General features: G+C 43.3%; 1 protein-coding gene across 3 annotated transcripts in view; it reads left to right on the top strand.

Moving 5' to 3' along the window:
• NFATC3 (nuclear factor of activated T cells 3) overlaps positions 1-12351 on the top strand; it is a 155495-nt gene that overhangs the window by 96527 nt on the left and 46617 nt on the right. For all 3 annotated transcript variants that reach the window (XR_009864504.1, XM_062177839.1, XM_062177840.1), the window contains exons 7-8: positions 4418-4473; positions 5472-5598. Coding sequence is in view for 2 of the 3 variants with exons in the window: in XM_062177839.1 (XP_062033823.1) it covers positions 4418-4473; positions 5472-5598 (183 nt within the window). In the remaining variant the exon portion in view is untranslated. The remainder of the gene's footprint in view (positions 1-4417; positions 4474-5471; positions 5599-12351) is intronic.

Raw genomic sequence — 12351 nt, forward strand, 5'->3', positions numbered from 1 at the left:
TAGACAAAATTGCTATGAATTAAGAGGATGCAGTAATAGAAACTGAATAATTAAATGTTTATGTCAAATGATCAAAGGTCACATTTTAGACAAAGAGTGTAAGGAAGAGACTATTTCAGACCTATTTCCTTCCTTCCATTTCAAGAATTCGTTTGTTCCCAAATACAGTTACTATGTATGTATGCTGTAGTTTCATCTTAGAATTCATTTTATTTAACCCAGAGCTTCACTTTTAAGAGCTTTTGACCAAAAATGATAGCAGGTACTGGCTTCAGATGAGATTGTAGGCCCGCGCTGCGGCTCAATAGGCTAATCCTCCGCCTGTGGCACCGGCAAACCGGGTTCTAGTCCTGGTTGGGGCACCGGATTCTGTCCCGGTTGCCCCTCTTCCAGGCCAGCACTCTGCTGTGGCCCAGGAGTGCAGTGGAGGATGGCCCAAGTGCTTGGGCCCTGCACCCGCATGGGAGATCAGGAGAAGCACCTGGCTCCTGGCTTCAGATCAGCACGGTGCGCCGGCCGCAGCGGCCATTGGAGGGTGAACCAATGGCAAAAGGAAGACCTTTCTCTCTGTCTCTCTCTCTCACTGTCCACTCTGTCAAAAATAAATAAATAAATAAATAAAAATAAATAAATAAAAATTTAAAAAGATGGGATTGTAATTGTGAATGTTTAATTCCCATTCTAAAATCACCTTTGGTGATTCCCTTCCTTTTCCATGCTCTGTAATATGGCATTCTGGCCATCACCTGCTGCTTATTTTTCCAATCGTTTTTCTTACTTTTCCTTGACTCTTAACAACTCTACCAACACAATTGCTTATGGGTCCCTGTATCATGGGGTTTCTTGCTGTCTTGCCTTTGGTTCATGTGATCTCTTCTGCCTAGACCACCCTTCTTTCTCTCTCTTTTTACCAGCCTTCTCTTACATGATAAGTTCTACCTTTAAGTGTCAGTTTAAAAGCTCCTCCAGGAAGCCTTCCTTGTCTCATTCTTCCATCCCAAGATTAGGGTAAAGACTCTGACCCCTGTGCTCTGAGCCTAGTCAGAGTGAATTTTGGTTAGTTACCATGCCCATTACATTTCACTATAATGAACTGTTCGTGTTTGTTTCTCTTTGGTAGACTGACAGGTATTCTGTCTCAGTTATCTCAGTAATGTAAGGTGTCTGGTACATAGTGATCCAGCAAATGATTGCTAAACTGAGCTATAATTCCAAGTAGGAATAGCACCTGCCTATGGTGTCTCCTATGCAGCAGAGCTAGCCATTATCTGTTTACTAGCCTGGAAGATGATAGTCACAGTCTGGATGGCATTTAATAAATTTTCTGGAACCTTCACAGACCAGATGGAGAAGTCGTGGTAGGTGTGAAGACACTTGTATAGCTTAGTCACTGGGTGAATGAATCCTCAGGAAACAAAAAGAATGCTTTTGAAAAGCTCCACATCCATCTGTGGTGAAAGCTTTAGTAGTAGCTGGGATTCTCTTCAAGTACATCTGGGAGTGAAGAGACAGAAAATGTATGAACCATATCTTTAGTTAACACAAATCTGGAAAGTCAAGCAAATAGTTTAGAACACCAGTTTCTAATTTTAATTTATCATTGTAAAACCAAGGACAATTTTATAACTTTTCTGTAGGTAGCTGTTACGTGTAGGGCAATCTGTCCTTAAGTAGGGATAAATTACTCTTAAAAAAAACATGAATCCTAGATAGTTTTCCCTTCCAGTCAGGTGTCTTGTTGTTCAGATAAACTTCTTGTTCAAAATGAAAAAGAAAAAAATAGTATCAGTTTCTAAAAAGATTTTTTTAAGAAGATTTATTTATTTAATTTATTTATTTGGAAGTAGAGTTACGCAGAGAGAGAGAGAGGGGTCTTCCATCCGATGGCTTACTCCCCAGTTGCCCACAACAGCCAGAGCTGCACCGATCCAAAGCCAGCAGCCTCCTCCGGGTGCAGGGGCCCAAGGACCTAGGCCATCCTTCACTGCTTTCCCAGGCCACAGCAGAGAGCTGGATCGGAAGTGGAGCAGCCGGGTCTCTAACCAGCGCCCAAATGGGATTCTGGTGCTTCAGGCCAGGGCGTTAGCCTGCTGTGCCACAGCACTGCCCTGATTCATTTTTATTTGGAAGGCAGAATGACAGAGATATATTTCATCTGCTGGATTATTCCCCCAGATACCTGCAACAGCCAGGGCTAGACCACGTGGAAGCCAGGAGCTCCATCTGCATCCCCTGTGTGGGTGGCTGGTACCCAAGTACTTGGGTAATCATCTACTTCCTCCCATGCACATTAGCAAGAAGCTGGATCCAAAGCATGTAGTAGACAGACTTCTTCTTCTTCTTTTTTTTTTTTTAAATTTATTTATTTATTTTTTACAGGCAGAGTGGATAGTGACAGAGAGACAGAGAGAAAGGTCTTCCTTTTTGCCGTTGGTTCACCCTCCAATGGCCGCTGCGGTCGGCGCATCGTGCTGATCCGAAGCTAGGAGCCAGGTGCTTCTCCTGGTCTCCCATGGGGTGCAGGGCCCAAGCACTTGGGCCATCCTCCACTGCCTTCCCGGGCCATAGCAGAGAGCTAGCCTGGAAGAGGGGCAACCGGGATAGAATCCAGCGCCCCAACCGGGACTAGAACCCAGTGTGCCGGCACTGCAAGGCAGAGGATTAGCCTGTTAAGCCACGGCGCCGGCCTAAAGCATGTAGTAGACAGACTTCTAACCAGACACACCATATAGGATGCAGACATTGCCAGCAGTGGTTTAATCCACTGTGCTACCGTGCTCACCCCTCTATAGATTTTGATAGGTCAAGTGATCCAATAAAGTCAAGTCTCCTTACTGATAGAAAATAGTGTTACACGGCCGGCGCCGTGGCTCAACAGGCTAATCCTCCGCCTTGCGGCGCCGGCACACCGGGTTCTAGTCCCGGTCGGGGCACCGATCCTGTCCCGGTTGCCCCTCTTCCAGGCCAGCTCTCTGCTATGGCCCAGGAATGCAGTGGAGGATGGCCCAAGTGCTTGGGCCCTGCACCCCATGGGAGACCAGGAGAAGCACCTGGCTCCTGCCATCGGAACAGCGCGGTGCGCCGGCCACAGTGCGCCTACCGCGGCGGCCATTGGAGGGTGAACCAACGGCAAAAGGAAGACCTTTCTCTCTGTCTCTCTCTCACTTTCCACTCTGCCTGTCAAAAATAAAATTAAAAAAAAAAAAAAAATAGTGTTACAAGAGCTGGGGTGGGAGGGGAACGCCTGTGTAAGAACACAATGTGGAAACTTGGCTGTAGGAAATATGATAGACTCAGGGATACTTGTTGGCCATACACTTAAAGTCAGCATGATACAGGTGCTGAGAAAACTTTCATTAACAAAACATCGCCACAAAGGGTGATGAGAGCCTCTGTCACTCTCTCTCATGCTTGGACAATTCTTACCTGGGTTATTATAAGCCCTTGCATTTGGAGGAACGTGGTCACACTGGAGAGCATTTTCAAAGAATGACCAAGATTGGCTGGCACCGCGGCTCAATAGGCTAATCCTCCACCTAGCGGTGCCGGCACACCGGGTTCTAGTCCCGGTCGGGGTGCCGGAGTTCTGTCCCGGTTGCCCCTCTTCCAGGCCAGCTCTATGGCCCAGGAGTGCAGTGGGGGATTGCCCAAGTCCTTGGGCCCTGCACCCCATGGGAGACCAGGAGAAGCACCTAGCTCCTGGCTTTGGATCAGCGTGGTGCGCCGGCCGCAGCGTGCCACCCGCGGCAGCCATTGGAGGGTGAACCAACGGCAAAAGGAAGACCTTTCTCTCTGTCTCTGTCACTGTCCACTCTGCCTGTCAAAAAAAAAAAAAAAAAAAAAAAAAAAAAAAAAAAAAAGACCAAGAAGGCTAAAATAATGTGTAAGGAAGAGGTGTGGAACTCTGGTTGCTGGCAGGAAGAGATAGCTTCTGCTTTTCAGAATCTGAACAGTCTCATGAGAAGCACTCGAGTTTGTGTTTTTGTTGGTTTTTCGTGGCTACAAGTACTTTGACCAGTGGTTAACTAACATAAAGAAATACTTGTCACCTACCATGAGGAGTTTTCTAGCAGCAATTGTCCAAAGATAGCATGGGTTACCTTGTGAGGAGATGAATTTTCCATCACTTGAGGTACACAAGCAAAAGTTGGCCCTGCTTTGTGAGGGTACAGTCAGAGGGTTTTCAAGCATCATTTGGTTTGATGGGGTAGGAAACACCCCGAGGCTTAGTAACCTGGGTAGCCCAAGGTCTTTCTCCCTATTTTTCCCCCAAGAGTATGCATTTTATTTCATAAAGGAAGTCAGCAAGAGAATCTTTCTCTATCTGATAAATTTATGATTACTGCATGCATTAGATTTTGTTGTATGCTTTCTGACTTGGATTGCTTTTTTTAACTGTAAATTGTTTCTTCCATAGATGGACGACCTCAGTGGGAGGTAGAGGGGAAAATAATCAGGGAAAAATGTCAAGGGGTAAGAAATTTAATATTCTTAAATATTTAAGAAACTTAATTTAAGAAAATTGAATAGTGCTGAGGAGTCCATTACTAGTTAGTATAAAAAGAAATTAAAAGTTTTAGAAATGTATGAGTGAATATTTTCCTGGTATTAAAATTTAGGAAAAGTAAACAATTTTCTTCTTTTTTGTGTATAAGAAAAAGGAAATGATTGTCAGAATAATGAAGACTATGGGAAGGTTCTTATTGAAATTATCATTAATTTATTTCTCTGAATTCAGTGAAGAAATCAGAATATTCAGTAAAGAAGATATATAATGGGCAGAGGATGGTAGACAAGCTCATAGGGATTTGTGTATTTAATACAGTATTGCTAACTTCTAAGCCACTTAAGTCTTCCAGGTTTCTACAGTGAAAACTTTCACTGTGATACTTTCATCCCGGTTGGAATACACAGAATCTTCTCGGGGTAACAGTTAGATTGAGGATTGCATTTGGGTGGGGGCTACAGGTTTTCACTCTTTTTGTGTAAAATTATTTTTTAAATGGATACACCTTTTATGTACTGCCAATTTAGAATATTTTGACTATAAAATTTAAAACAAGAAGTCTAAACGATAGCACACTTTGGGAAATATTAAACATGATTAAAAACCAGAAGGGGCTTCTCTTAAGATGTGTGGTAACATGTAATGTTCAGTAAAACAAAGTATCTCACTCAACAGTATATAAGACCTTTTATTTCTAGAAACCTCCTTTTTCTGGCAACATCTAGAAACTCAAAATTGAGTGAATCAAAAGGAGTCATTCCTTGAATGATGGAAGGGGCTTATCTCTGTTAAGACTGGTAGCTTTATAGTAAATCTCCAGATGACTTACATGACCAGTTGATGTGCATGATTATCTATGATGGGGGAGACTTGTAGTTAAGATTCATGAACTGCTCTAAGGTTAGCAGGTGCATTTCATTTTTAGATCTGCATGTAACACAATCTTGCTTTCCATGTTTCTTAGGCTCACATTGTCCTTGAAGTTCCTCCATATCATAACCCAGCAGTTACAGCTGCAGTGCAGGTGCACTTTTATCTTTGCAATGGCAAGAGGAAAAAAAGCCAGTCTCAACGTTTTACATACACACCAGGTATGAGGAGCTGTTATCATAGTTTACTATCAAGCTTTTTTTTTTGCCTTTTTAAAAAATATTTATTTGTTTATTTGAAAAGCTGAGTTAAAGAGAGGGAAATAGAGAGAGGGAGAGATCTTCATCTGCTGGTTCATTCCCCAAATGACTGTAATAACTGAGGCTGGGCCAGGCCAAAGCCAGGAGCCAGGAATTTCTTCTAGGACTGCTACATGGAGTGCAGGGGCCAAAGCACTTGGGCCATCATTTTTTTTTTTTTGTTCCTACTTCAGCAGGGAGCTAAATGGGAAGTGGAACAACTGAGACTCCTTCCGGCATTGCAGGCAGCAGCCTAACACACTGTGTCACAAGGCCAAGCTTTCTTTCATAATGAATAAAGTTATTCAATGAATCCCATTATTAGGATGTTTAAGGTGGAGGCCCTGGGGTGTTGGGATATAGTGGACTAAGCTGCCGCCTGCAATGCTGGCATCCCAAATGAGCACTAGTTCAAGTCCCTTTACACAACTTCTGATCCAGCTCCTTACTCATGTGCCTGGGAAGGCAACAGAAAATGGCCGAAGTATTTGTGCCCCTGTATCCATGTGGGAGGGTGAAGCTCCTGGCTTTAACCAGGCACAGCTCTGCTCTTTGTGGCTGTTTAGGGAGTGAACCTATGGATGAAAGATCTCTCTGTTTCTCTATCACTCTTTCTGTAACTCTGCCTTTCAAATAAATCTTTTTTTTTTTTTTTTGTAAGATTTGTTTATTTATTTGAAAGGCAGAATTAGAGAGCGAAATCCTCATCCATTGGTTCACTCCTGAAATGGCCACAATGGCCAAGGCTGGGCAAGGCTGAAACAAGAAGCCAGGAGCTTCTTCAGGGTCTCCCATGTGGGTGCAAGAGCCCAAGTCCTTGGGTGATCTGCTGCTGCTTTCCCAGGTGCATTAACAGGGAGCTGCATCAGAGGTGGAGCAGCCAGGACTCAAACCAGCATGTGTATGGGATACTTACACTGCAGTCAGAGGCTTATTAACCTATGCCACAGAACTGGCGCCAATAAATAAATCTTTAATAATGAAAATACCAACATATACCTAATCTGAAGGTTATGTTGACTTTAAGTATTTGATATGTTAGCAATTGTTATTTTGCAGTGATTTTTTATAAAGAAAAATAGAAGATGGAATGTAGGTTTGAAATCTTTTCAGAAGGTATCAAGAAACACAACAAGCACTGCAGGAAAGACAGGTGTTGTACAATGTGTCCCTGGGTCATGAACTCCCCTTGTGCCCATAGCACTGCAGAAAGGTAGTGTACCTACTTCATAATGTCTTCATATTATCCATTCCCAATCAGATGAAAAATGTGTTGTTGGATTTTCATTTTGACAAGCAGCAGCTGTACCATACTGTGGGATGTAGGGTATAGAAAATTGATGGCAGAGTTCCTGAGTTTTATAGCTACACTGTAATACAGGAGGCCTCTTTTTTTGCAACAGTTTTTTTTTTTTTTAATATTTATTTATTTATTTGAAAGGAAGAGTTACAGAGAACCAGAGGCAAAGGCAGAGACAGAGTTCTTCCATCTACTGGTTCACTTCCCAAATGGCCACAACCACAGGAGCTGGGATGATCCGAACCCAGGAGCCAGGAGCTTCTTCCCAGTCTCCCCCGTGGGTGCAGGGGCCCAAGCACTTGGGCCACTTTCTAATGCTTTCCCAGGCGATTAGCAGAGAGTTGGGGTCAAAGTGGAGCAACTGGGACTCAAACCAGCTCCCAGAAGAGATGCTGGGGCCACACACAGAGGCTTAACCTACTAACCCACAGCGGTGGCCCCTACAAAAATTTTTAATGGTTTATAGTAAATGTGAAGAGTAGGGGCTGGCACTGTGGTGCAGCGGGTTAATGCCCTGGTCTGAAGTGTTGGCATCCCATATGGGTGCCGGTTCTAGTTCGGGTGCTTCTCTTCTGATCCAGCTCTCTGCTGTGGCCTGGGAAAGCAGTGGAAGATGGCCCAAGTTCTTGGACCCCTGCACCCACGTGGGAGACCTGGAGGAGGCTCCTGGCTCCTGGCTTCAGATCGGCACAGTCCCAGCCGTTGCGGCCACCTGGGGAGTGAACCAGCGGTTGGAAGACCTCTCTCTCTCCTCCTTCTCTCTCTGTGTAACTCTGACTTTCAAATAAATAAATCAATCTTTAAAAAAAAATGTAAAGAGTAAATATTTGAGGGATTGCAAATTATATTTGTATTTTTTTAATGTTTATTATTTTTATCTACTTGAATGACAGAGAGAGATGTTCCACTACCCAAATGCCGGTAGCAAACAGGAATGGGCCAGGCCAAAGCCAGGAGCAGAGAACTCTTTCTGGGTATCCCACATGGATGGCAGGGATCCAAGCTCTTAAGCTATTATCTGCTGCCTCACACAGTGCATGAGGAGGAAGCTGGATCAGAAGCAAAGTAGCCAGTAGTCAAACTGGCACACCAAATGGCAGACTAACCTGCTGCACCATAATGCCTGCCCTGTTCATGTGTTTTACAGCCTAGTTATATTTCACTTAACATATCCAAAGGCTACTTATATTCTCAAATCTTAAAATTAGGTTATTACTTATTATTTGATAATGTTAATATATTACTGGGTATTAAATATTTCAGAAATTTGTCGTATTGTCAAACATTTCAAAAATATTTTAGTTAGCCATTTCATTCATTCATTAATATTGGGATGCCTATTAGTGGCAAAAAAACTCCTGACCACAAAACAAAAACAAAATCATCCCATTCCCCAATGGATTTGGATGAAAACTGGTAATAAAATCAGATATAACTACAAGAGGAGGCATTAGAGAAGAACCAACTTGGCTGTATAAGGAATTGCACTTAAGATGGATTGCACATATATTTATACTGTGTCAAGGTCACTATCTTCTTAACCATATAAAGCTGAAGATGTCATGATTGTCTGGACAGCTGGACGTGTTTGATTGGGGTTATGACTAGTGGGTTGGCTCAGTAATAAATATGTGAAACCTTTTGAGAAAAGTGAGCTATAATAAGGAAGTGATGTGATCAGATTCATGTTTCAAAAAACATTTACCAGGCTGACGCTGTGGTGTAGTGAGTAAAGCCGCCACCTGCAGTGGCAGCATCCCATATTGGTGCCGATTCTAGTCCCTGCTGCTCCATTTTCCATCTAGCTCTCTGCCATGGCCTAGGAAAGCAGTAGAACATGGCCCAAGTCCTTGGCCTCTGCACTGCATGGGAAGACCCAGAGGAAGCTCCTGGCTCCTGGCTTCAGATTGGTGCAGCTACGGCCGTTGTGGCCAATTTGGGAGCGAGCCAGAGGATGGAAGACCTCTCTCTGTCTCTGCCTCTCCTTCTCTCTGTAACTCTGACTTTCAAATAAATAATAAATCTTAAAAAAAAATTCCCCCATATTTCTCCATTCTCTTTATAAGGTGTCAATGATCCCTTTAATCTTTTCTCAAATTAGTTATTATGGAGAATGAGAATTGTATGGGATAAGCCCAAGAAGGTTACAAAGGTAATTCACATAGCAAAAATGTTTTAAGTATTTAGAGAAGACAGCATCAGTGATGATAAGGAATATCAGGTTTCTGAGAAAGATGGAAAAGGATAAAATTTAAAATGTAGAGATTGTGAGGCAAGGCATTGAGGTGCAACAGTAAGCCACCATTTGGGATGCCTATATTTCATATAGAGTGCCAGAGTTCAAGTCCCACCTCTGCTTCCTCTTCAGCTTCCTGCTAATGCACATCTTGTCAGGCAGTAGGTTGGGTTGATTGGGTACCTCAGTTGATTGGGTACCTGCCACCCAAGTGGGAAGCCCAGATGGAGCTCCTAGACTTGAACTGTCCCATCCCTAGCTATTGCAGGAATTTGGGAAGTGAGCCAGTAATGGAAGCTATCTCTCTATCTCTATAATTCTGCATTTCAAATAAAAATAAATAAATAGAGGCCTGCGTTTGGCATAGCGGGTTAACACCCTGGCTTGAATCACCAGCATCCCATATGGCCGCCAGTTTGGGACTCGGGTGCTCCACCTCTGATCCAGCTCTCTGTTGTGGCCTGGGAGGGCCGTGGAAGATGGCCCAAGTGCTTGGGCCCCTGCACCCGTGTGGGGGACCCAGAGGAGGCTCCTGGCTCCGGATCGGTGCTGCTCTGGCTGTTGCAGCCAGTTGGGGAGTGAACCATTGGATGGAAGACCTCTCACTCTTTCTCTCTGCCTCTCCTCTCTCTGTGTAACCCTGACTTTCAAATAAATAAATAAATCTTTAATAAACAAACAAACAACTCTTTTTTTTTTTAAGTAGAGGTTGGAATGGACCTTAGAAGATCCAGAAGGGGAGGAGGAAACAAGGGGAGGAGGAAGTATAGGAGGAAACAACAAAGACAAATAAGGTGGATATGGATTAGTAAGATTGTAGACTTAGTGATGGAGAGTTTAGGGAGTTTGCTGTGGTAGCTTCTATTTTTTTCTGCAAATAGTGACATGAAGGCTTGTGTTGTGAGCCTGGGAGTGTGTGGCTGATTTGGTAGTTTGAAGATCAAGGAGAAGATTTGAATTAGTTGTAATGAGAGGAAGAGTAAGTACACTATAGAAACTTAATAGGATTCTAGATTTGACTGAACACCTTTGATGCTGAGATTCATGAATTTATAGATAGTTCTTCCCTGCTGTGTAACTTTCTTAAACAGCACTTGGATTCTTCAGGGCAGGCAGTAAAATACAGATATTATGGCTCTGTCATAGTTGGGTTTACCAAAGATAAACTGTCCAATGGTGTTACCAAATGCCGTTGAAATGTGGGACCATATGTGGAATTTAACCTTAATAAGAAGGGAGAGAGCTTCTGGGATTTCAAGACAAAGCAGTAGAGTCAGGAGATTAGAGGTTATGATTACCACCTCATAATGGTAATAATTAAAAGGCAGACAGGAGAGAATATACTCTATTTTTTTTTTTAAGGATTTATGTATTTATTTGAAAGAGTTAAACAGAGAGAGAGGGAGAAAGAGAGGTCTTCCACCCACTGGTTCACTCCCCAAATGGCCATAGCTGGAGTTGACTGACCAGAAGCCAGGAGCTTCTTCTGGGTCTCTCACTTGGGTGCAGGGGCCCAAGGACTTGGGCCATCTTCTACTGCTTTCCCAGGCCATAACAGAGAGCTGGATTCAAAGAGCAGCAGCTGGAACTAGAACTGGTGTCCATATGGGATGCCAGCACTTCAGGCCAGGGCTACACCACAGCACTGACCCCTTAAAGAATAATTTTTAAAAGATCTATTTATTCATTTTTGAAAGCCATAGTTACAGAGAGAGAGGCAGAGACAGATAACTTGTATCTGTTGAGTCATTCCCCAGATGGTTACAACAGCCAGTGCCTGGGTCAAGCCAAAGCTAGAAGCCAGGAATTTCTTCTGGGTCTCCTACGGGAATGTCAGGGACCCAGATACTTGGGCCGTCTTATGTTGTTTTTCCTAGGCCATTAGCAGAGAGGTGGATCAGAAGTGGAGCAGCTGATACACAAACTGGCACCCATATGGGATGCCAGTGTAACAGGTGGCAGCTTTACTTGCTATACCACAATGCTGACCACTTGAAAGAATATTTTAAAGCACCCAAATTCTTTTTACTCTGAAACTGTCATACTGTTCTTTCTGATCCTTTTTAATATGTATATATAAACACAGCTGTTTAAAAAAAATTGGTTAGAAAAGCAGAGTGACAGAGAGAGAGAGACAGGAAGAGAAAGCGATCTTCCTCTGGTTTACTCCCCAGATGGCTACAACAGCCAGGGATGGGCCAGACTGAAGCCAGGAACACAGAACTCTCTTGGGTCTCCCCTTGGATGGCAGGAACCCAAGTACTTGGGCCACCTTCTGCTGTTTTCCCCAGGCACATTAGCACAGAGCTAGATTGGAAGCAGAGCAGTTAGGACTCAAACTGGTGCTATGATATGTGATGCTGGCATTGTAGCGCAGTGGGTTAACCCACTGTGCTACAATACCAGCCCCTAAACACAGTTTTTTAAAAATGATAATGGAATTGTTCCATATATAATTTAAAAAAATAATTTTTATTTATTTATTTAACAGGTAGAGTTACAGAGAGAGAGAGAGAGAGAGAGAAAGGTCTTCCTTCCATTGGTTTACCCCCAAAATGTGCTGCGCCGATCCAAAGCCAGGAGCCGGGCGCTTCCTCCTGGTCTCCCATGCGGGTGCAGGGCCCAAGCACCTGGGCCATCCTCCACTGCCCTCCCAGGCCACAGCAGAGAGCTGGACTGGAAGAGGAGCAGACGGGACTAGAACCCGGTGCTTATATGGGAAGCCAGCACCACAGGTGGAGGATTAGCCAAGTGAGCCACGGCGCTGAGCCTTCCATATATAATTTTGAAACCAGACATTTTTGTTTTCTTCATCAATGGATAGTTCTACAGAATTTTACCTGCCATGCCACAGCGCTGGCCCCAGTTCTACAGAAGTTTAATAGCTTCCTGAGAAGCTTAATAGCTTCTTGATGTTCTGTTTGTTTACTTAGTGTTATTTGTTTATTTTATTAATTTGTATGAATTCTTTGTGTTAGAGATTTTATCCTTTGGTTGATATTCATGGCAAATAATTAAAAATTTTTACACACACAAATCTTAGACATTCCTAAGTTGCTTATATTTTTAACAAATTATTTATGTTTCTTTTTACTTGAAAGAGAGAGCGAAAGAGATTTGTCTGCTGTTTTCACTCTCG

Source organism: Lepus europaeus, chromosome 19 (assembly GCF_033115175.1).
Source record: "Lepus europaeus isolate LE1 chromosome 19, mLepTim1.pri, whole genome shotgun sequence".
NCBI lineage: Eukaryota > Metazoa > Chordata > Mammalia > Lagomorpha > Leporidae > Lepus > Lepus europaeus.